Genomic DNA, 20,291 nt, shown 5'->3' on the forward strand with positions numbered 1-20,291 from the left:
TTTAAATACTTTTTTTTCAGTGTTTCTATTAGATCAAGTAACTTCAAATCCCCCCAACTCAAGACCCTTTCTCTGTGTCTGGTGGGTGTGAATATACCAGCTGACAATGCCTATAGAGCTTTGAATACCAGCATGATGACGTCACTATGTCACTATGGTATGGGATAAGGCAATGTGGATCAGATGTCTGAAAACACTGCTGCACTTGGGTCCTGTTTGCTGCTTGAATTTGTTTTTTCTTTCATTAGATCCTTGATGGTGGCCCGTTTGACTTTGTTTTCTAATTACCTGACGCTTGCCATCACTATCCACATAGATCAGTATGTAGCCATCAATTTGCGCAACAGGGGGAGTCCATGTCAGGGTGGCTTCTGTCTGTGTAATTTCAGAGGCTTGAAGATTCGTAGGTGCATCAATATCTGGAAAAGAGTGAATATATATATACAATTCTAACATACTCAACAAATGTTTATTTCCAGAGACCCTGACATTGGGGAGCTTCAGTAAAAAAATGGGGGATTTGGACATTTGTAAAAACATAAGGAAAGACCCATGCTTCAGCTAACTATGATGTAGGGGTGGACTGACAACTCATGGGGCCCCCGGGCAATAGGGGATCATGGGGCCCCTGTGTCCTCGCCCACACTCAAACCACACCCAAAAAAGCCTATGAAAGGTACCAGGGGCCTCTCATGGGGCTCCCTACTGACCCTGGGCCCTCGGGCAGTGCCCGAGTTCCCAAATGGTCAGTCCGCCCCTGCTATGATGGCGTAAAGTGAGGCACTATCTATGAAAGTGTTAGTAACTGGAACACTTGAAGACACGTCTCCTCCTCCACATTTGTTTTGTGTCTTATTTTAAGTAATACTTTCATTAAAGTGGAACTAAACTCAGAAAGTTAGGACTTACTAAGTTATGGGGAACATTTAGAAATATTGTGCATAAGCAATACTGCAAAATATGCACATTTTAGATTTCACCTGAAGCATAGCAAAACAATTTATGATATATCCACTTGAAGACCGCAATACATATATTTATGTTGCTGCTTTCAAGTGGTATACCAGGATGAAGCCTACAGCTTTATTTCAGTATTGATTTATTTCTCCATGCGATTCTCTTTTATGTAAAATCGATCCTAGCAGCTATTTAGCCACTGTATTGCTTTTACAGGCAGCGGAAGGGGTCATCCTCCCACCGCCCTCTGGTGCCTTTCCGGGTTCTACTGTCCCGCCAGCAAGCCCAGAATTAAGCTAGCTGTTCCACCAGCTTACAATAGAGCTGTTTGGGGACCGCAACACCCCTGACCATCTCTATGGTATAGAAAACCAGAAGCAACGAATATTTCGTCATGTCCAATTTCAGCCGGTTGTTTACCGGCTATTAGTGGCAAAGGTAAGCTTTGGATCTAACCAATTTGAGTTTGTTCTAAAGCTTTCAAGGGCAAGAGATAGACCCCAAATGCCTCAGTAAAGAGGACATGTCACTGCCTATTGATGTCAAAAGACATTCCTTGGGAAGTAAACATAAAAGTAATCAAATCAAATTTTTTTTAAAGGGGCAGTGTAAAAAGAATTAAAAAATTTAATACAATAATATTTTTTTTTAAGTGCCCCGTCCCCCCTGTGGTCTTGCGCAAAGGCGAACGCATACATAGGTTGCGCACGCATATGGAAACGGTGTTTGCACCACATGTGAGGTATCGTCACAAACGTTACATCAATAGCAATAATTCTAGCACCAAACCTACTGTGTAACTCTCAACTGGTAACCAGTAAGGCTTTCCATGAGTGTGCACAATTTTAAAGCATAACATGTTAGGCATCTATTTACTCATCTTTTATTTTTTACTGAACAATTAGGTATTATACTGTGTTTTTGTGCATTAAAATTCATTAAAGTGTTTTTTTTTAATTGCATTTGAAAAACCACTGTGCAAATATCATGTGACCTAAAAAGTTGCAATACCCCCCTTTTTATTCTCTAGGACCTCTGCTTAAAAAAAATAAATAATAATGTTTGGGGGTTCTAAGTAAATTTCTATCAAAACATATTTTGATTTTTAAAACAAGAAGTGTCAGAATTGGCTTGGTCTTAAAATGGATATGAGTGTGCCTAGGCACTCATGCCTACAGTCTCATAGCTGTATGTTTGCAGTGGGAGACTTCAGCACTGTTTCCTCTGAATGACCAGCTGCAGGGAGACCATGGGAAATACGTATGAGTAGTCCTTTGCCTGTCACAGCTTCTGGGGTTTAGTTCTCTTTAATTACTGTCTCAATTCACTAACCCAGGTACCACATGGATGAAGGGATAACTGATAGAGAGTTTGTTAATTACCAATTGATTTGTAACAAATCCCACCTGTCACAGCTGTTACAGATGCCCTTTTGCTCTTCTTGCTGCCCTTCTCCGCCCATATGTGGAAGATGTATTCCATGCCTGGAGTAAGGCCAGTCAATGTAGTGGTGGTCTTGTCCTTGCCCACAGTCACCTCCTCACTGTGACCATCAAGTCCTGAATATGTCAATATATATTTGTCTATCTGACCACGTGCAGCCTCCCAGGATAGGGTAGCAGTGTCCTCTCCCACATCTGTTGCCTTCAGGTTTTTGGGACCATCAATTCCTGAAAACCAGTATATATTGTTAGATAATCACACAGAGCACAAAAATGAATAACCTTGATATAGCACATTCTTATTATGTATCCATCTATATACATTTAAAGTGGTTGCAAGCCTCAGGCATGAAACATGAACAAAGCACATCCCTCTATAGGGTGTACTTGTCTCAACCCAGAGCACTAAGTGTCATTTCTGTCTGCTGCCCAATTCTCTGCTATCTGCATGAGTCACTTCTGACAGCAAGAAAAAAAGGTGATGGGGAGGGAGTTCCAGCACACAGCCTGTGATTGACAGCTTTAGTTCTGTTCCTGTGTGCTGTGCAAAGGGGAGGGGGGGTCTCTTCCCTCCAATAACTTCTCAGAGCTCTCCTCACTGAGTGTAGCTTCAGCTCAACACCCCCTGAATTCAGAAGCTCAGAAAAGTATCAATTCTGCAATTTGAATGGTTGTACAGAAGAAATAGCTACAGATAAACAGGTACAAATTATGTAGGAGGATTTGTTTTATCGATGTGTATCACCTGAGGCCAGTCACTTCATTGGATATATGTAAGGATTTAAAACCATGTTATTGAGAAAAACAAACATTCACCTCTGAGTGATCAACGTGCATTGCCAGGATTTAACAAACAATTTAGCAGGTTCCTACATGTTTCTGCTCTGAAGAAAACATTGCTTGCCCCACTTTGTGTCCTTGGATACTGATTCAGATTTTACTCAGCTGGTGCACTTTTTGGGTTCTGATGAGAAACGTTGCAGTGTCTGCACCCCTTTAGAAGTATTTAGGCCTCATGTACGCTGGTTTATTGTAAACGCTGTTTCTTCTGACAGGAGAAAATCAGCATTAAAACCTCTAAAGTAGTTGTAAAGGCTGAAGATTTTTTACCTTCATGCATTATATACAGTATATGGAGGTTAAAAACCTTCTGTGTGCTGTTCCCCCCACAACCTCCATAACACACACCTTAGCCCCCTCTCGATCTAGAGATGTGCATGACAGCCTTACTGTCCCCGGTCTCTCTCTCCTCATTGGTTGAGACATCAGGTGTAGACATTGGCTCCCACTGCTGTCAATCACAGCCAGTGAGTCAATGAGTAGAGAGCAGAGGGCGAGACCGAGCTGCGGCTCTGTGTGCTATGGATGCATAGAGCAGTGGCTCAGGAGGGAGTACGCACCAGTGTCCCCATAGCAAACAGCTTGTTATTGGGGGCACTGGTTTATGGGGAGGAGCCAGGATTGTTGGCAAGGGACACGAGAAGATAATCAGGGCTGCTCTGTGCAAAACCATCTCACAGAGCAGGTAAGTTTGACATGTTTGTTATTTTTTAACCGCTTCCCCTCCGCCCTATAGCAGAAGTACTTCTATAGGGCGGTAGGGCTGCACAAAATTACGTATATATACGCGTCTTCTGTATTTCCAGGTAGGAAGCGTGTGTATGTGTCACCCTACCCACGTCGCCATTGGCAGCTACAGCTGTCGATCACCGGGTCCCGGCCACTGAGGAACACTGACAGTGGAGAGGTCTGTATGTAAATAATACAGATCTCTCCCCTGCCAGCATGAGCATGCTGCTTTGTATTGCTTTGCGTGCTTACATAGCCCCAGATGTTAACCCCTTCCTGCCCAGTGTCATTAGCATGATGTCAGTATTTTTTGTTAGCACTGATCACTGTATTAGCCCTGGTTCACATATGTGCGTTCCTGACCGCGGACCGCGTTATACGGACCGTGTTTTGCTCGGGCACGAGAGCCCATTCATTTGAATGGACTCCCATGGCCCGGGATACGCAGGGAAGAAGTCACTTCTTTGGAAACCACAGCCCGCACGGGAACCTCTGTTCCCAGTCCAGTTGCGATTTCCAGTGCGGGTGGGGTGCCATTAGAATTAATGGCACCTACCTGTGGGTCCGCATTCTTCGGTGTGGGCGGTGCGGGTGCATAGATTTTTGTGCAGATTCGCAGCGGCCCCACACATGTGAACCTAGCCTTAGTGCCACTGGGGATGTCAGTGGCAGTTAGTTAGCTCTTCCCTCTTTGTCAAAATGCCCACCACAGTCCCGCTATAAGTCGCTGATCGTCGCCATTACTAGTATTAAAAAAAATGTAAAAAAAAATTCTAGGATATATACCGCCATTTGTAGAGGCTGTAATTAATTTACACGTATTGGGAAAGACATGAAGCAGAATACATTTTGGCCTAAATTTATGATGAAATTTTAATTGTTTTATTTTTTTAATGGACATGTTTAAAGCAAAAAGTCAGAAATATTGTTTTTTTTTTTTTAAATTGTCGGTCTTTTTTTTGTTTATAGCGCAAAAAATAAAAAACGCAGAGGCGATCAAATACCACCAAAAGAAAGCTCCATTTGTGGGAAAAAAGTACATGAATTTCATTTGGGTGCAGCATTGCATGACCGCGCAATTGTCAGTTAATGTAACGCAGTGCCGTATCACAGAAAACGGCCTGGTCAGGTCAAGAAGGGGGGTAAATCCTCATGAAGGCAAGTGGTTAAAGAAAAAAATGAATCTTTAATATCACTTTAACCCTTTAGGGAGTATCTCACCAAAAATGACAGAGAATGTGTGTATGGCAGTATGACAGTTTTTCCCTCGCCATGCGAGAGGTAGCTACTTGTGAGGTCTAAATGAAAGCACCGAATCAAATACTAACCCCATTGCAATACGCTTGAGGATCTAGAGTTGGGGTGTGATTGGCAGTAATTGTTATTGCAGTGTTTTAGCTCTTTGAGCACATTACAACAGCAGTTAATGTTATCAGCCATTCATATCCATGACTATAGATCAAGACAATCACTTCCACATCTCTCCCTGTTTTAGATAAGTTATGCTTTTATGCCTTCTGTCTTGTACCGCTTACTGCAAGCTGCCACTTTATTTTCAAACAAATTACCCAAAGTGACATAAAAATGGTGCGTTGTATTCTGCAGCTCATCAATAGCAGTACAGAACCCAGAGCTGTCACTTGTACATGATTTGCACAGACCTGTTAGGAATTTTGCCCGAGATGGTTTTTCTGAGATACTAGTCATTTCTTTAATACATAACTAAAGACAAAATGAAATTTGCCTTGATAAAAAAAAGCTATTGTAATATTCACAAATCACAAATGAAAAAGCAGCTGCGGGCAAAGGCCCTGGGGAATATTTTCTATGCTTGCTCACATTTGAATGATCTGGCTGTTCAGGTTCATGGGAAAATTACATAAAGCTCTAATTATAGTACATTGAGCGATCGTTCTGATTTTAGAACAATGGCAATGCTTCCAGGACTGGATTAGCTATTTGCATGAAGTAAATCTAAACCTAATTACTAAAATCTCATATAAGCTTTAACATGTTAATGTTATTTTTAAAAGGTTGTTTTATTCCACTTACAGTCAGGTCCATAAATATTGGGACATTGACACAATTCTAACATTTTTGGCTCTATACACAACCACAATGGATTTGAAATGAAACCAATAAGATGTGCTTTAACTGCAGACTGTCAGCTTTAATTTGAGGGTATTTACATCCAAATCAGGTGAACGGTGTAGGAATTACAACAGTTTGCATATGTGCCTCCCACTTGTTAAGGGACCAAAAGTAATGGGACATTGGCTTCTCAGCTGTTCCATGGCCAGGTGTGTGTTATTCCCTCATTATCCCAATTACAATGAGCAGATAAAAGGTCCAGAGTTCATTTCAAGTGTGCTATTTGCATTTGGAATCTGTTGCTGTCAACTCTCAAGATGAGATCCAAAGAGCTGTCACTATCAGTGAAGCAAGCCTTCATTAGGCTGAATAAACAAAACAAACCCATCAGAGAGATAGCAAAAACATTAGGCGTGGCCAAAACAACTGTTTGGAACATTCTTAAAAAGAAGGAACGCACCGGTGAGCTCAGCAACACCAAAAGACCCGGAAGACCAAGGAAAACAACTGTGGTGGATGACCGAAGAATTCTTTCCCTGGAGAAGAAAACACCCTTCACAACAGTTGGCCAGAACCTTTTAAAAATAACATTAACATGTTATTTTTGGTGATATACTCCCTAACGGTTGGTTACTTCTACAGGGACTGCAACTTTTCTTATCAGAACATAGAAAGTGCACCAGTTGATTAAAACAAATCAGTCACTCCCATTTAGAAATAGTATCCAAAAGAAACAGTGGATCAAACAGCTTTTTCTTCAGGAGCAGGAATCTGCAAAAAATTATTTTTTAATCGTCTACAATGTATGAAGTTGTATATAAAAAGCTTAGAGACTAGTTTTGTAACATGCCAACAGATTTCAGCACAAGGCTGCACACACAGTCACAGGGAGCACCAACCTTCAGAAGTCAGTGTAACAAAAGACATTGTCCTTTGTACATAGCTGTGCAACTGGTGCTATTCTGACCATGTGCAAATTTAATGATGGACAGCATCTAGAACAAAGAGCTGCATGAAATTCTGCATGAAACTGGGCAAATCTGCCACAGAGATGTTTGACATGATTCAGCAAGATTACTGCGATGCCGCAATGAGACATTCTCGGTGTTTTGAGTGTCATGCGCACTTCAAGAGTGGAAGAACATCACTGGAAGATGACAAGAGTTCAGGAAGACCTTCAAGGAGATCAACCCCAGAAAATGTAGAAGCCATTCGGCACTTGTGCATGTCGAGGATCATTACCGGTTACAAAACTTGCATGTATAAGTTTCATGCAGAATTTCACATTTGCTCTTTGTTCTAACTGTCCATGATGAAACAGCTCCCGATGTACACAGGGCGATATCTTTTTGCAAACTGACTTATGAAGGCCGGTGCTCCCTGCGACTGTGTGTGTCTGTTGGCATGTTACAAAACAAGTCTCAAAACCGTTTGATACCACCTAGTACATTGATCATGCAGAAGGGAGTGCTTTTTTCCACCAAAAGTGGATTTAGTCTTTAATCACCCTTCCAAATTCACAAACTGTACTCAGTGGCTACCCTAGTCTTAGCCACTCTTGTATTGTGTAGTGATGTAGGGATCGATGGGAGGAATCACATGTGCAGCAGGGTACACAAAAAACCAAGCTGTGTCGGTTATTGAAGAAAGGTCAGTGGACAATTCCTCTTCATCAAATCAGTGTTTATAGGTGCCGGCAACCAAGGAGAGATGATTATTGATTCTCTTCATTACAGGTTGATCATCAATGTACAGTTTAATTTTTGTGATTGGTTGCATACAATTAATTAGTAGGCAATAGATTAAATAACTAAATGTAGGCATATCAGGCAATGTATATATCAGTAGGGGGACTTCAGGACTGTGATGGCCATAAAATCCCAAATAAAATTCATAAAGTTACTATAAAAGGCCTTTTCCCTCGTTTTTATGAAAGTGATTCAAATTATTATGAGCAAGTTCAGCATTCCATTCATTCCCTTTAACTCCCTTCTATAGCTCTTCCTTAAGCTGATATAAAGCTATATAAGCTGATATAAAATGCATAAATTAATTCAGCTCTGTATCCATTAATTCATCATTAAATGCTTTTTCTAATGTAAGCAATAGGCTCGGTTCACCCTGCTGTGACCCCCAAAGTTGTGCAACTTGCTTGCAAATTTTGTGATTTAACATTGCAGTCTATGGCACGCAAGTCACACCAAAGTCAAAGAAAAGTAGTGCAGGAAACTTTTTTTTTCTGTCGCTGTGATTTGAGTTGCATTGATTAACTTGTACGTTACAGGTTTCAAGTGTTCAAAAGGTGAACGCATGCACTGGTCCCACACACATACATAAAACTTTGTCACAAATGTCAGAACGAGAGCAATAATTCTAGCACCAGACCTCCGCTGTAACTTCAAACTGGTAACCTGTAAAGACTTAGATCTACTTGACCTTTGGAAGATTTACCCTATTTCATTATCAGGCCATGAAATTGTGAAGCTATTCACACGAAACATAATTTTCCTATTGGTTTATTATGTAATGATATATGTTTTTAGGAAGCATTTTCATGCTCAGGCTTTTTAATATTTAAAAGAACCTTTTTATGGTTGTTGTTGTTGGTATGGTACCCTAAAAGTCAGCAGTTTCTTCTGGTAGGGTTTTTATATTTTTCAGTGTCTATTTAATTTATTAAATAGACACTGGGACATGGTACCATAAAGGACATGGTACCAGTAAAACCCACAACCAAGGTTGAGACCGTTCTATATGAGTCTCCTTCCTGTCTCCCTAACAATGAACAGACAGCAATAAAAACCTGAAAAGAGGTCTAACCCATCTCAACTCTATCTAAAACTGAAAAAAAAACTTCTGCCTTTAGTTATACTCTAACTCAGGGGCGGACTGACCATTTGTAAACTCGGCACTGCCCGAGGGCCCGGGGTCAGTAGGGGGCCCCATGAGATGCCCCTGGTACCTTTTTCATAGGCTTTTTTGAGTTTGGCAAGAACACAGAGGCCCCATGATCCCCTATTGCCCAGGGGGCCCCATGAGTTGTCAGTCCGCCCCTGCTCTAACTCCTTCTTAATTTAAAACAAAAAACGTTTTGGTTTGATATACATTTTTCTGCATATTGACTCTACCTGTGTGCTTAGAGGGCTTAAATATGGCCAGACCCAATGTATTTGCTAGATTTTAACCACTTTCCCTCCTGAGGATTTACCCCCCTTCCTGGCCAGGCCATTTTTTGCAATACGGCACTGTGTTACTTTAACTGACAACTGACACAAAATGTATGTAAATTTTTCCACAAACAGAGCTTTCTTTTGGTGGTATTTGATCAGCACTGTTTTTTTTATTTTTGTGCTATAAATGAAAAAGACTGAAAGTTTTGAAAAACAAACAATATTTTTTACTTTCTGCTATTAAACATATCCAATAAAAAAAAAATAAAAAATGCAGATTTCTTCATAAATGTAGTCCAGTATGTATTCTGCTACATACAAAATCCCAATAGGCATATATTGATTGGTTAGTTGACGTTATATTGTATACAAACTATGGTATATACAGTACACTGTAATTTTTATTTATTTATTTTTATACTAGTAATGGGAGTGATCAGTGACTTATAGCTGGGCTGTGATATTACGACAGACAATCTGACACTGACACTTTTGACACTTTGTGGGAACCAGTGACACTAATACAGTAATCAGTGCTAAAAATATACACTGTCACTGTACTAATGACACTGGCTGGGAAGAGGTTAAACATCTAGGGCAGAATTCTCCAAATTATAGCCCTCCAGGTGTTGAGAAACTGCAAGTCCCATGAGGCCTTGCAATACTCTGACAGCCACAAGCAAGACTCCCAGAGGAAGAGGCATGATGGGACTTGTAGTACTTCAACAGCTGGAGGGCCATAGTTTGGTGACCCCTAAGCTAGGTCAGTCAAAGGGTTAAATGTGTGCCTAACCAGTGTTTTTGTGTGCACAATGTGGTGCGTTCACTGAGGGATGTGCTGGTTTTTATTCTCTGCTTTGCAAGAAACAAAATCCAACACGTCCCCACTGACAGGACGGAGTTCTGCCTTGTTTACATAGGCAGATCTCTGTTCTGTCTTTCTTCTTGTGGACATCCTTCCCTGAAGAGTTAAAGCTGTTATAGCTGCAAAGGGTGGGCCAACTCAATATTGCACCCTACAGAATAAGACTGGGATGCCATTAGGTTGTAAAGGCTCAAGGTATTTCACCTTCGTGCATTCTATGCATGAAGGTAAAAAAACCTTCTGAGAGCAGCAGTGCCCCCAGCCCCCTCAATACTTATCTGAGCCCCATTTTGATTCAACGATGTGCACGACAGTCTCGGCTGTCCCAGGTCTTTGCCTCCTCATTAGCTGAGACAGCAAGGGTAGCCATTGGCTCCCGCTGCTGTCAATCACAGCCAGTCAGCCAAAGGAAGAGAGTGGGTGGGACCAAGCTGTGGCTACGTGTGTGAATGGACACATGGAGCAGTAGGTGCCCCCATAGCAAGCTCCTTGAAAGAGGAGCCTGGAGAGCCTGCAGGGACCCAAGAAGAGGAGTATCTGGGCTGCTCTGTGCAAAACCATTACACAGAGCAGGTAAGTGTAGACATGTTTGTTATTTTACAAAAAAAATGCATTTGTCTCAATACTTTTGGCAATATAGTGTATATATAAAATGTTCACAGGTTCTAAGTAATTTTCTAGCAAAAAATACTGATTTTTAAAATTAATGTTATCAACCCCTTAATAAAATCAAGGACTGTTTACTGACTCTAAGTGCAAAGTGTGGAAGAAGATGCGTGTTGCCTGGCTGTGCAGAGCTTTAGGGGTACCCAAAACTCAGCGACTCATAAGGGGTAGTGCTACACTTACATCATAAGGGGGTAATGCTACACTTACATCAGAGTCCCCATCTGAGCCACCTTACATCAGAGTCCCTCCTTACATCAGAGGCTCCCTTACATGAGAATCCCCAATAGAGCCCTTCTTACATCAGGGCCCCCATTAGAGTCCCCTCTTACATCAGGGGGCTGGATAAAATCTAGCCGGTTTTGGCTTGAGGTCTGTTTGGTGACCCCTGATTATGACCAAATCCTCTAATTTCAAGTACACTAGTCCTTCTTGCAAATGCCAGAATTGCCAGATGACAGCGTGGGTCTTTTCACAACTCAATGTGTACTCTTTATATTATGCAGTTTATTATGCTCTTTCCTATTTGTGCTCATTGGATGTACTTTGCTTCCTTTATGATAAACCACCATGTAATGATAGCAAGCACCCTTTTGCATCTTTTTTCCGGCATTAAATCACTAGTTTTATTATGCACCAGTTTTCTTAATTATTTTAATTAGCACAAATATATTTACACGGTTGACTACAGTATATAAAAAACTTATTAGGATTATTTAGTGGCTTAGACAAAGTCAGCCTTTACTGGAAGCCAATGCAATTTCTTCACCTAGGGAGTTAAAAGATGCATAATTCAAAGATTTATGGAGAGAAGCCAAAGCCTGAGATGGGAAAACACAAATAATGAAATTGTACAAGACTGCGGCATTGGTGATGCTTATCTGACTGATATACAAGGCAGAGGTTGCTCCTGATATATACGCTACGGTACCCATGAGTTCCTGTGTGCTCGGAGAGAGATATTGTAAATATGGCATTTTCATAAGGCGCTCGCTGAGTAAATAGTATTGTTTAATGAAGAATCGCACACAAGCCGAAAACCATCACTCTCAACAGCTTCAATCTAGATTTACATGCAAGGAGATAGAGAAGTGTATGTCAGTGGAACAGCTGTGCTGTAATCTGTACATGACGGGATGTAAGAGCTGTATTAACATTGTGTGACATCCTCATGTAATATTCATTGATGAAATTTGCTCAGAGTGTATGATAGGTTATAAAATAAATATCCAGACAATGTATCTACTAAGCGGCTGAGTCAATGGGCCTGAATTGGAAGGTGGAAGCGGATTCCTGTACCTTGTGTTGGCTGGCTTTCCACTTTAAATCTACCCAACAATTGTTGTGGTTTTGCTCCTGTTTGTATGAATGCAAAATAAAAATATAAAAACTCCCAAATCGGAACTTAAAGGGTAACTGCAATTTCGTGGGGAAAAAAAAAATTGCAAATAAAATAAAAGTAATATAGCATATACAGTTGCGACACAAGTAATATTGTAATTGAATGTTATTAAAAATGACCTTTCTATTTCAATCTGCAGCACTGTAATCTTCATTAAAATGCAACCTGAAGGAGTTCTGTACAGGTGGTATACAGAACACCCCCCAGAAATGTCGTTTCCTGCTTGTGTGATTGGTTCACTGATTTTCCCAGTAGTCTGCGCTAAGATACAAGCCAGAAAAAAATTTCATTTGTGGTGAGGTACTCCAAAAGGGAAACATGTATAAAGGGATGCAGACCCTGCCACTTTCCTCATTAGAGCCATGCAGGTGCAGCAGCTGATTGATAATTACAAATAACTCCCATTCACATTAATTTTGCACATGGACAAGCAAATGGTTATTTCTTCAGAATATCAAAGGGTAGGAAACTGCAACAAAGCATTTCTGTGTGTCACAAACTGAAAAAGTTATTTAAAGGATAAGTTCAGCTTTACCAAAAAAAATAAATAAATAAATGCTTTTTTTTTTTTTTTGCAGGTAAAAAAATATGCATTTATTATTTTATTTGTAATGAGCCTGGAAAGCGTTGCACCGATGATCAGCAGATGGTGGATGTAATGCCACAGTCCTGCAGACTGTCTGTGTATCCAGGGGCAGACTGACCATTTGGAAACTCGGGCACTGCCCGAGGGCCCAGGATCAGTAGGGGGCCCCATGAGATGCCCCTGGTACCTTTTTCATAGGCTTTTTTGAGTTTGGGCAAGGACACAGGGGCCCCATGATCGCCTATTGCCCGGGGGCCCCATGAGTTGTCAGTCCGCCCCTGTGTGTATCTGTCTGCCCATACATCAGATATGAGTTACACTCTGCAGGAAGAATAAATTGACTACCAGAGTGCACAACGACACCCCAGTAGTTCACTGAGAAATACAAATATTTTCTTGTTCTGAAATAATAAAAGGGTGCTGCAAATATTGATGATGGGAATATACGTATATATATATATATATATATATATATATATATATATATATATATATATAAACTCTGGAGATTTATTCTTTGTAGTCTGCTTAGAAATACATGGCATCAGCTTCAAAACCTTTCCTGCTGGGTAACGGGACCCCTGTGTTTCCATGTTGCATTGTCCATTTGAACAGATATCTGTTCATAGCCATGTTGATGGACCTGCACTCTAGAAATCCTAAGCCACTAAAATGCTGTGTAAAGTTTAACATACAACATTAGCCATTTCTTTTTGCATGGAGTTGGATGGGTTAAAACCATTGTGAGGTTTTTATAGCTGTCTGTGTTCTCAATGGAGAGATTCCCTTAACTGTCTATTTGATGAGTGTCAGAATAGAAAGCAATGGTAAATCTCAACGGTGCTCTCACAGACAGCAATTACAATTTTAGTAGAGTGGGGAAGAGTTAGTACGTTTGTCAGAGTTTTGTGTTTGTTGCTGTCTTTTTTACCCACTTGGAAGATTACTTTCTATTTCCTATACAGTTGATGGATGTCAAACAGAACAGGAAAATTGTCCCCAGGGGTTCCTAGACAGCAGTGAATGCCTGACAGAAGTCAGAATCTATACAAATTTGGGGAAAAAAATTGGGATTGGCCATGAAAGCTGAACGGTATATAAAAAACAATTAATACAAATATTTATTCTTTTAAAAAATGCATTTTAAATGCAAACAGTAAATGTGTGATATCAGCCTCCTGTAATTTTATTGAGCATGAAAACAAAGAGGGTGCAAACACCTAGCACATTACCTTAAAAAATGTATTGAAAATGAAAGACAAAGGTTTTACTTACGAACCAAGTAGGTAATTGGCATGTGATTGCATAAACACACAATGTGGACCTCTCTCCAGCTCCAAGTGACGACAAGATGGTGTGAGCTGTTGGCGCGTTTCGGGGACCCTGTCGCTATCCTCTGAGCAAAGGCTGGCGTCCGCCGGGACTCAAACCCCCTAAATAGAATGTGTGAATCCTGCAGCCCAGCTACCATTGGCGGGCGGGGCAGAAAGGGGGAGGAGTTCTTTAAAGGGGACACAGACTTATATTTATTCTCTGTAATTAATCCTGTAATTTTCTGCACAGCACAACCCAGACAAATAGGGACAGGCAGCATGCTGATCCAATCACCTTTTGCTGTAGGCGTACCTGATTACTGTGGATATGCTAACAGGAGGGAGCAGAATGAGCAGAGAGATTACCTCATCAGTGTGCTGCTGCTCTTTCACTGCCCAATCAGCTGGCTGGGAGTGTTTAATCTTGATCAAGCTGCACTGCTGCCACAGGGAAAATGGAGGTGTGGAAGGTGCTATCTGGAAGGTGTGCCTGGATCTCAAAACTGGTTGTGCAGATTTTCTTTTTCATTATGGATAGAATAGGCAAGAGTCAAGGAAGATTCTTAAGCAGGGACACCTGTATTATTTATTACAGATACATATATAGCACCATCAATTTATGCAGAACTTTACATACAGTATATATTGTGCATTCACATCGGCTCCTGCCCTCAAAGGAGCTTACAATCTAAGGTCCCTATATGACATTCATACACACACACACATACTAGGGCCAATTTACCTACCAGCATGTCTTTGGAGCATGGGAGGAAAGCGGAGCACCCAAAGAAAACTCATGCAGTCACAGGCAGTGGTGCCCTAGGTTTCATGCTGCCATAGGCAACACAAAAATTGGTTACCCTCAACATACCCACTGAGAGAGGAAAGAACAAAGAGAGGGCGCACAGGCCTAGTGCATTACCATAAAAAATGTTTAATAAGAAATAAAATAGGTGTTGTATTTACAAACGAGAATAAAATCAAGGCACATCATAAAGAACTGCTGGGTCAACACCGCGCTGAGTATCAGTTCGCAATGGGGAGTGTAAACATCCAATAGGTTGACGCGTTTCGAGGACTTGCCTCTTCCTCAAAATATCAATATCAATATGGCATGTTTGCCATCAAACATTTTTTGGACAAAAGTGACATACCTCCCATTAAAAAAAAAAAAAAAGGGTTCTGAGGAAGAGGCAAGTCCTTGAAACACGTCAGCCTATTGGATGTCTACACTCCCCATTGCGGACTGTTACTCAGCACGGTGTTGACCCAGCTGTTCTTTATGATGTGCCTTGACTTTATTCTCGTTTGTGAGTACAACACCTATTTTATTTCTTATTAAACATTTTTTATGGTAATGCACTAGGCCTGTGCGCCCTCTGTTTGTTCTTTCCTCATTCAGTATATTTGGATTCCCCCGGTCCATTTGAGGGCAGCAAGGTGTTTATGTTCCAGGACATTCTTAATGTGGTTGTAGCCTGCATCGAGTCCATCCCCAAGCACAGGAGCATTTGTGTTTGCTGGCTCATACCCACTGAGAGACCCTGACACCGAACAACACCCCCCTCCCCCATGAAGAGAGCCTGACATTGACCAACAACACCCCAGCCCCCCCCCCCCACCCACACCCAAGAGAGCCTTCCACTACCCCCACCCCCCATACACTGGCAACCCCTCCTCCCATCAAGCAGCCCGCAGCCTCTCTCAGATCCCACCTGGTCCCCATGCTGCGTGTGTCCCTCCTTCTATCCCTTCTTTCAGGTGGCGGAGCTCCCCCCCTGAAAAATGCCGCTGCCCCCCGAAAGATGCCGTCCTAGACAAATGCCTTGCTTGCCTTGTGGTAAATTTGCCCCTGATCACAGGAGGAACATGCAAACTCCAGGCAGGTGGTGTCATGATTGAGATTCCAACCAACGACCCTAGTACTGCCCTGTTGCCATAAAACCTCACTAGGATGGGAATGCCATTTATGTTGGGGGAGATTGTTTTCCCATTTCCTTCTAGGTCTCTGGGACAGAAAATGAGAGGTAATATCCCACATAGGCAGCTAACTCTAACCTTATAGGGAATTTAACCCTTCCATAGTCTCTCCAAAGTTTTGACTTTAACAAGTGTTGTCAGCCTCTTTTTGCTATGCAGGCATATAGCACAAGGGTGAACAGATCACAAGACTTTGTGCATTGCCTTTCAAATGTTTTTACAGGTAGAACACTTCCTCTGGGTGTCTTTCAGCAGTAATTAGCTATTTGGCTGGAGCCGTCCTCTATGGAATATTATAAATACCTAGAAGGAAAGAGAGATTGATTTACTACATTAACATACCTGTCACACCAACAACTGTGGAGCCCTTTCCTTCCCTGGCTCCTCTCACTGCCCGGACACTGATGTCATAGGTTGTGCTTGGCCGTAACCCTGGGGGAAAAAAGACCAAAAGCAAATGACATAAGATGGCACACAGTAAGCAAATGACATAAGATGGCACGCAGAAAGCAAATGACATAAGATGGTACGCAGAAAGCAAATGACAGAAGATGGCACACAGAAAGCAAATGACATAAGATGGCACACAGAAAGCAAATGACATAAGATAGCACGCAGAAAGCAAATGACATAAGATAGCACACAGAAAGCAAATGACATAAGATGGCACACAGTAAGCAAATGACATAAGATGGCACGCAGAAAGCAAATGACATAAGATGGTACGCAGAAAGCAAATGACATAAGATGGCACGCAGAAAGCAAATGACATAAGATGGTACGCAGAAAGCAAATGACATAAGATGGCACGCAGAAAGCAAATGACATAAGATAGCACACAGAAAGCAAATGACATAAGATGGCGCACAGAAAGCAAATGACTTAAGATGGCACACAGAAAGCAAATGACATAATATGGCACACAGAAAGCAAATGACATAAGATGGCACACAGAAAGCAAATGACATAAGATGGCACACATAAAGCAAATGACATAAGATGGCACGCAGAAAGCAAATGACATAAGATGGCACACAGAAAGCAAATGACATAAGATGGCACACATAAAGCAAATGACATAAGATGGCACGCAGAAAGCAAATGACATAAGATAGCACACAGAAAGCAAATGACATAAGATGGCACACAGAAAGCAAATGACATAAGATGGCACGCAGAAAGCAAATGACAGTTTTTATGTGTCATCCATAAGCAATGCAATGTGGATGATTTATAAAATAAAGTGCAGCTCTAAATATTAAATGTCATCATTAGTGCAAAAATGACAATAAAGTGTATATACAATAAGTGATTAAGTGGTACAATACGTATATGTGCATCCAATAATAAAACAAGGTGATGAAAAACTGATAAAAAATACAAATAAAAAAAGTGTCCATGGCAATACCAGATGCTGAATATCCAAATAAGTGCTCTAAATCCAGTGAGGAAATCCATCAACGCTCATGGCTATGCACTCACCAGAAAGCTACTGGTATAGTAGCATTAATGCTGATCTCATAGGTGAATACTCAGGGATCCATATGTGCAGAACGGACTTCTCTGGTAAGCCCAGATCAGAAAAGGGAATTCGTGCCCAGACAGATGTGACAGTTGATCTGCAGAGTCAGGGTGACATTCTGTACGGTGTGCAACATTGTCCGAGTCTGGAACACACTACTACACACTCCACTCCATCCACTACCGATCGCCGTACAGACCAATCCCCTCCGTACAGGAGAACGCGCGCTCCCGCCTCCCCCCGGGGAAGTTCGTGCTCTGGACACCGGACGTGGCACAGCCAGGGGACAGGTGAAGGCTCTGTGTATGGAAACAGTTTTGTTTCCTGTGCCAATCCTGTCCTGAACCTGACGTGAACCTGTGAACAAGTACTGTATCAATTAGCTGTGAAACCTGAGCTTCAATCCATACTGCACATGTGAATCAGCTAGTTCACACTAGATGCAGTTTAGTGCACTTTATTCTGCATCAAAAATGCATGCACAGTGTTTTCCATTTATTCCAATGGCCCTGGTTCACACTAGTGCAGTCAGTTCTAGTCAGTTTCCAGTGCAGAAAAAAAAAGTAGCACATGCTGCATTTTTTCTGCACAGAACCTTACTGGAACTTGGCAAACTGCATCAAAACTGCACCGGAACTGCGTGTGGTGTGAACTGTAATCAAAAATGTATCCGGAATGTATTTTTGTAGTGTGAACTGGCCCTAAATGTTAGAGCGAAGTTCCAGCTGAAAAAAAAAAAATAATAGTCAACAGCTACAAAAACTGTAGCTGCTGACTTTTAAAATACAGACACTTACCTGTCCCTCGGTCCAGCAGTGTCCTCACCACTGCTGGTCTCACTGGCCGTCTTCTCTCCCTGGCGCCATCATCTTAAGTGGGGGCACCCGGCTGTGACAGCTTTTGGCTTCACTCCTGTGTGCCCACTGCGCATGCACAAGAAGGGCTTCGCTTTGTGAATGGCCCCGTAGTCTTTTGGGACCTGTCACGTGACAAGACTACAGGTAGAGAGAGGGGGGACAACTTCCTCTTCCAATCGTCTAGGTGATCACAGTGGAAGTGGGAGCAGGTACCTGTCAAATTCGGGTACCCCCTGCCCCCGCTCCCCAAAGATGCCAATCCTTAATGGGGAGCGGGGAGAAAGCATTAAAGCAGAACTCCCCTTTTCACAAAAAACAAAATAGTGAACTAACTCCAAATAGCCTGGCCTACGCGCTGCACTTAGCGGCCATGATGCCCCCACTGCCACTGTTGCAGCCTCTACATCATACACCCCAATACAGAGCCCCGAATTAAGTATCCGTCACTATGGCAAGTGACCATTGGTCAGCACAACAAGAAGGGCTTCCTTGTTTTGGGACACCTTACCAGCCTCAGATGTGCTTCTCATTGGTCAGCATGGTCACATGGCTGTCCTGACCAGTGACAACTTGCCATTACGAGTATTAGGATAGATACTCACTCTGGGGCTGTGTATTGCAGTGTACAGCACGGGGCATCAGGGCAACTGCAGTGGGGTCTGGAGGGATAACCAAGATATCTGGCATTAGTTTATCTTTTGATTTTTCATGAAAAGGTGGACTCACCCTTTAGGCCACGTTCACATATAGTGTAGTGGGAATGAGCGTTTCCGCTACACAATTCTCAACGCTCGATTCTGTGTGTCGCATAGGACCAGCCCATTCACTTAAATGACACATAAACGAACCCTCAAAAGTGATTCAATAGCGCAAATTGCATGTGAATAAATGTCACGTCACTTCCGGTCGCCGCACAGCCTCGTCCTGACGAGTTTTGTCATATCTAACTTACTCATAGGGGTAATTCAGATATGACAAAACGCGTCAGACGAGGCTGTGTGGCGATCGGAAGTGACGTGACCGGAACCGAAAGTGATGCGGGAGCACCAGTGACTGGGAATCCGGTGGGGGTGAGAGAAATGTCTTGATCCCCATCAGTGTTTACACCTATTGCAACATCTTTGGGCTTTTTACTCACTTTGAGTCTGTAAGTGGCTGTCTATTTTAGTGAATAAAGGAGCTGTTGTGTACTGCACCATTGGGGCTTCTCTTGCTTTGTTTTACATGACCACTACACCTGACAGCGGAGTATTAAGAAGAAGGAGGTTATCCTTTATGCTATCATAAGTGCCTCTGAATTAGGAATCCACTAATTTATGAAAGTACTGCCAGCTAAATTTGGGGAAAGGCAGATATGGAGATTGGAGGAGAGGAAGCACATCGATACTAATTAATCCTTTATCCCACCAGGAGATATTCATTGAAGCGATTTTAGCCAACCATGAGAATGGGAGGCATCACCACTTGGTGAGTGTATACCCGAAAGGGGGGACACTAGTTTCGTTTTGGTGATTTATTCGGGAGAAATCGAAGAATTATTTGGTGGATAAGAACTTTCTTTGGACTTTATTTTTCACTCATGTTGACTTTTCATGTTCACATGCAATTTGCGCTACTGAATCACTTTTGAGGGTTCGTTTATATGTTATATTGATTTATTGGCAGTGGCAACAATTTTGAGTTTCATTTGGTCATTTAGCTATTTTAATTTTTTATGACTTACATTTTTTTTACGTATTTAGCGCAGTTTTGTTTGTTTTTGCATATACTTAAATGGACTTCCTTACGCACGTTTGTTGTCTGAAAAGAAGTTCCAGCTCCTTTTCGGGTGACAAACTTCATGAGGGTTTTAAAGATGCAGCTCGCCCCGG

General features: G+C 41.9%; 1 protein-coding gene across 1 annotated transcript in view; it reads right to left on the minus strand.

Moving 5' to 3' along the window:
- LOC149462811 (tenascin-N-like) overlaps positions 1-20,291 on the minus strand; it is a 101,564-nt gene that overhangs the window by 31,496 nt on the left and 49,777 nt on the right. The window contains exons 7-9 of the mRNA XM_089676337.1: positions 16,384-16,473; positions 2,364-2,627; positions 289-419 (exon numbers count right to left, since the gene is read on the minus strand). Of these exons, the coding sequence (XP_089532463.1) occupies positions 289-419; positions 2,364-2,627; positions 16,384-16,473 (485 nt within the window). The remainder of the gene's footprint in view (positions 1-288; positions 420-2,363; positions 2,628-16,383; positions 16,474-20,291) is intronic.

This window comes from Staurois parvus, unplaced genomic scaffold (genome assembly GCF_062004578.1).
Source record: "Staurois parvus isolate SC_StPar_1 unplaced genomic scaffold, SC_StPar_1.0 ptg000166l, whole genome shotgun sequence".
Lineage (NCBI taxonomy): Eukaryota > Metazoa > Chordata > Amphibia > Anura > Ranidae > Staurois > Staurois parvus.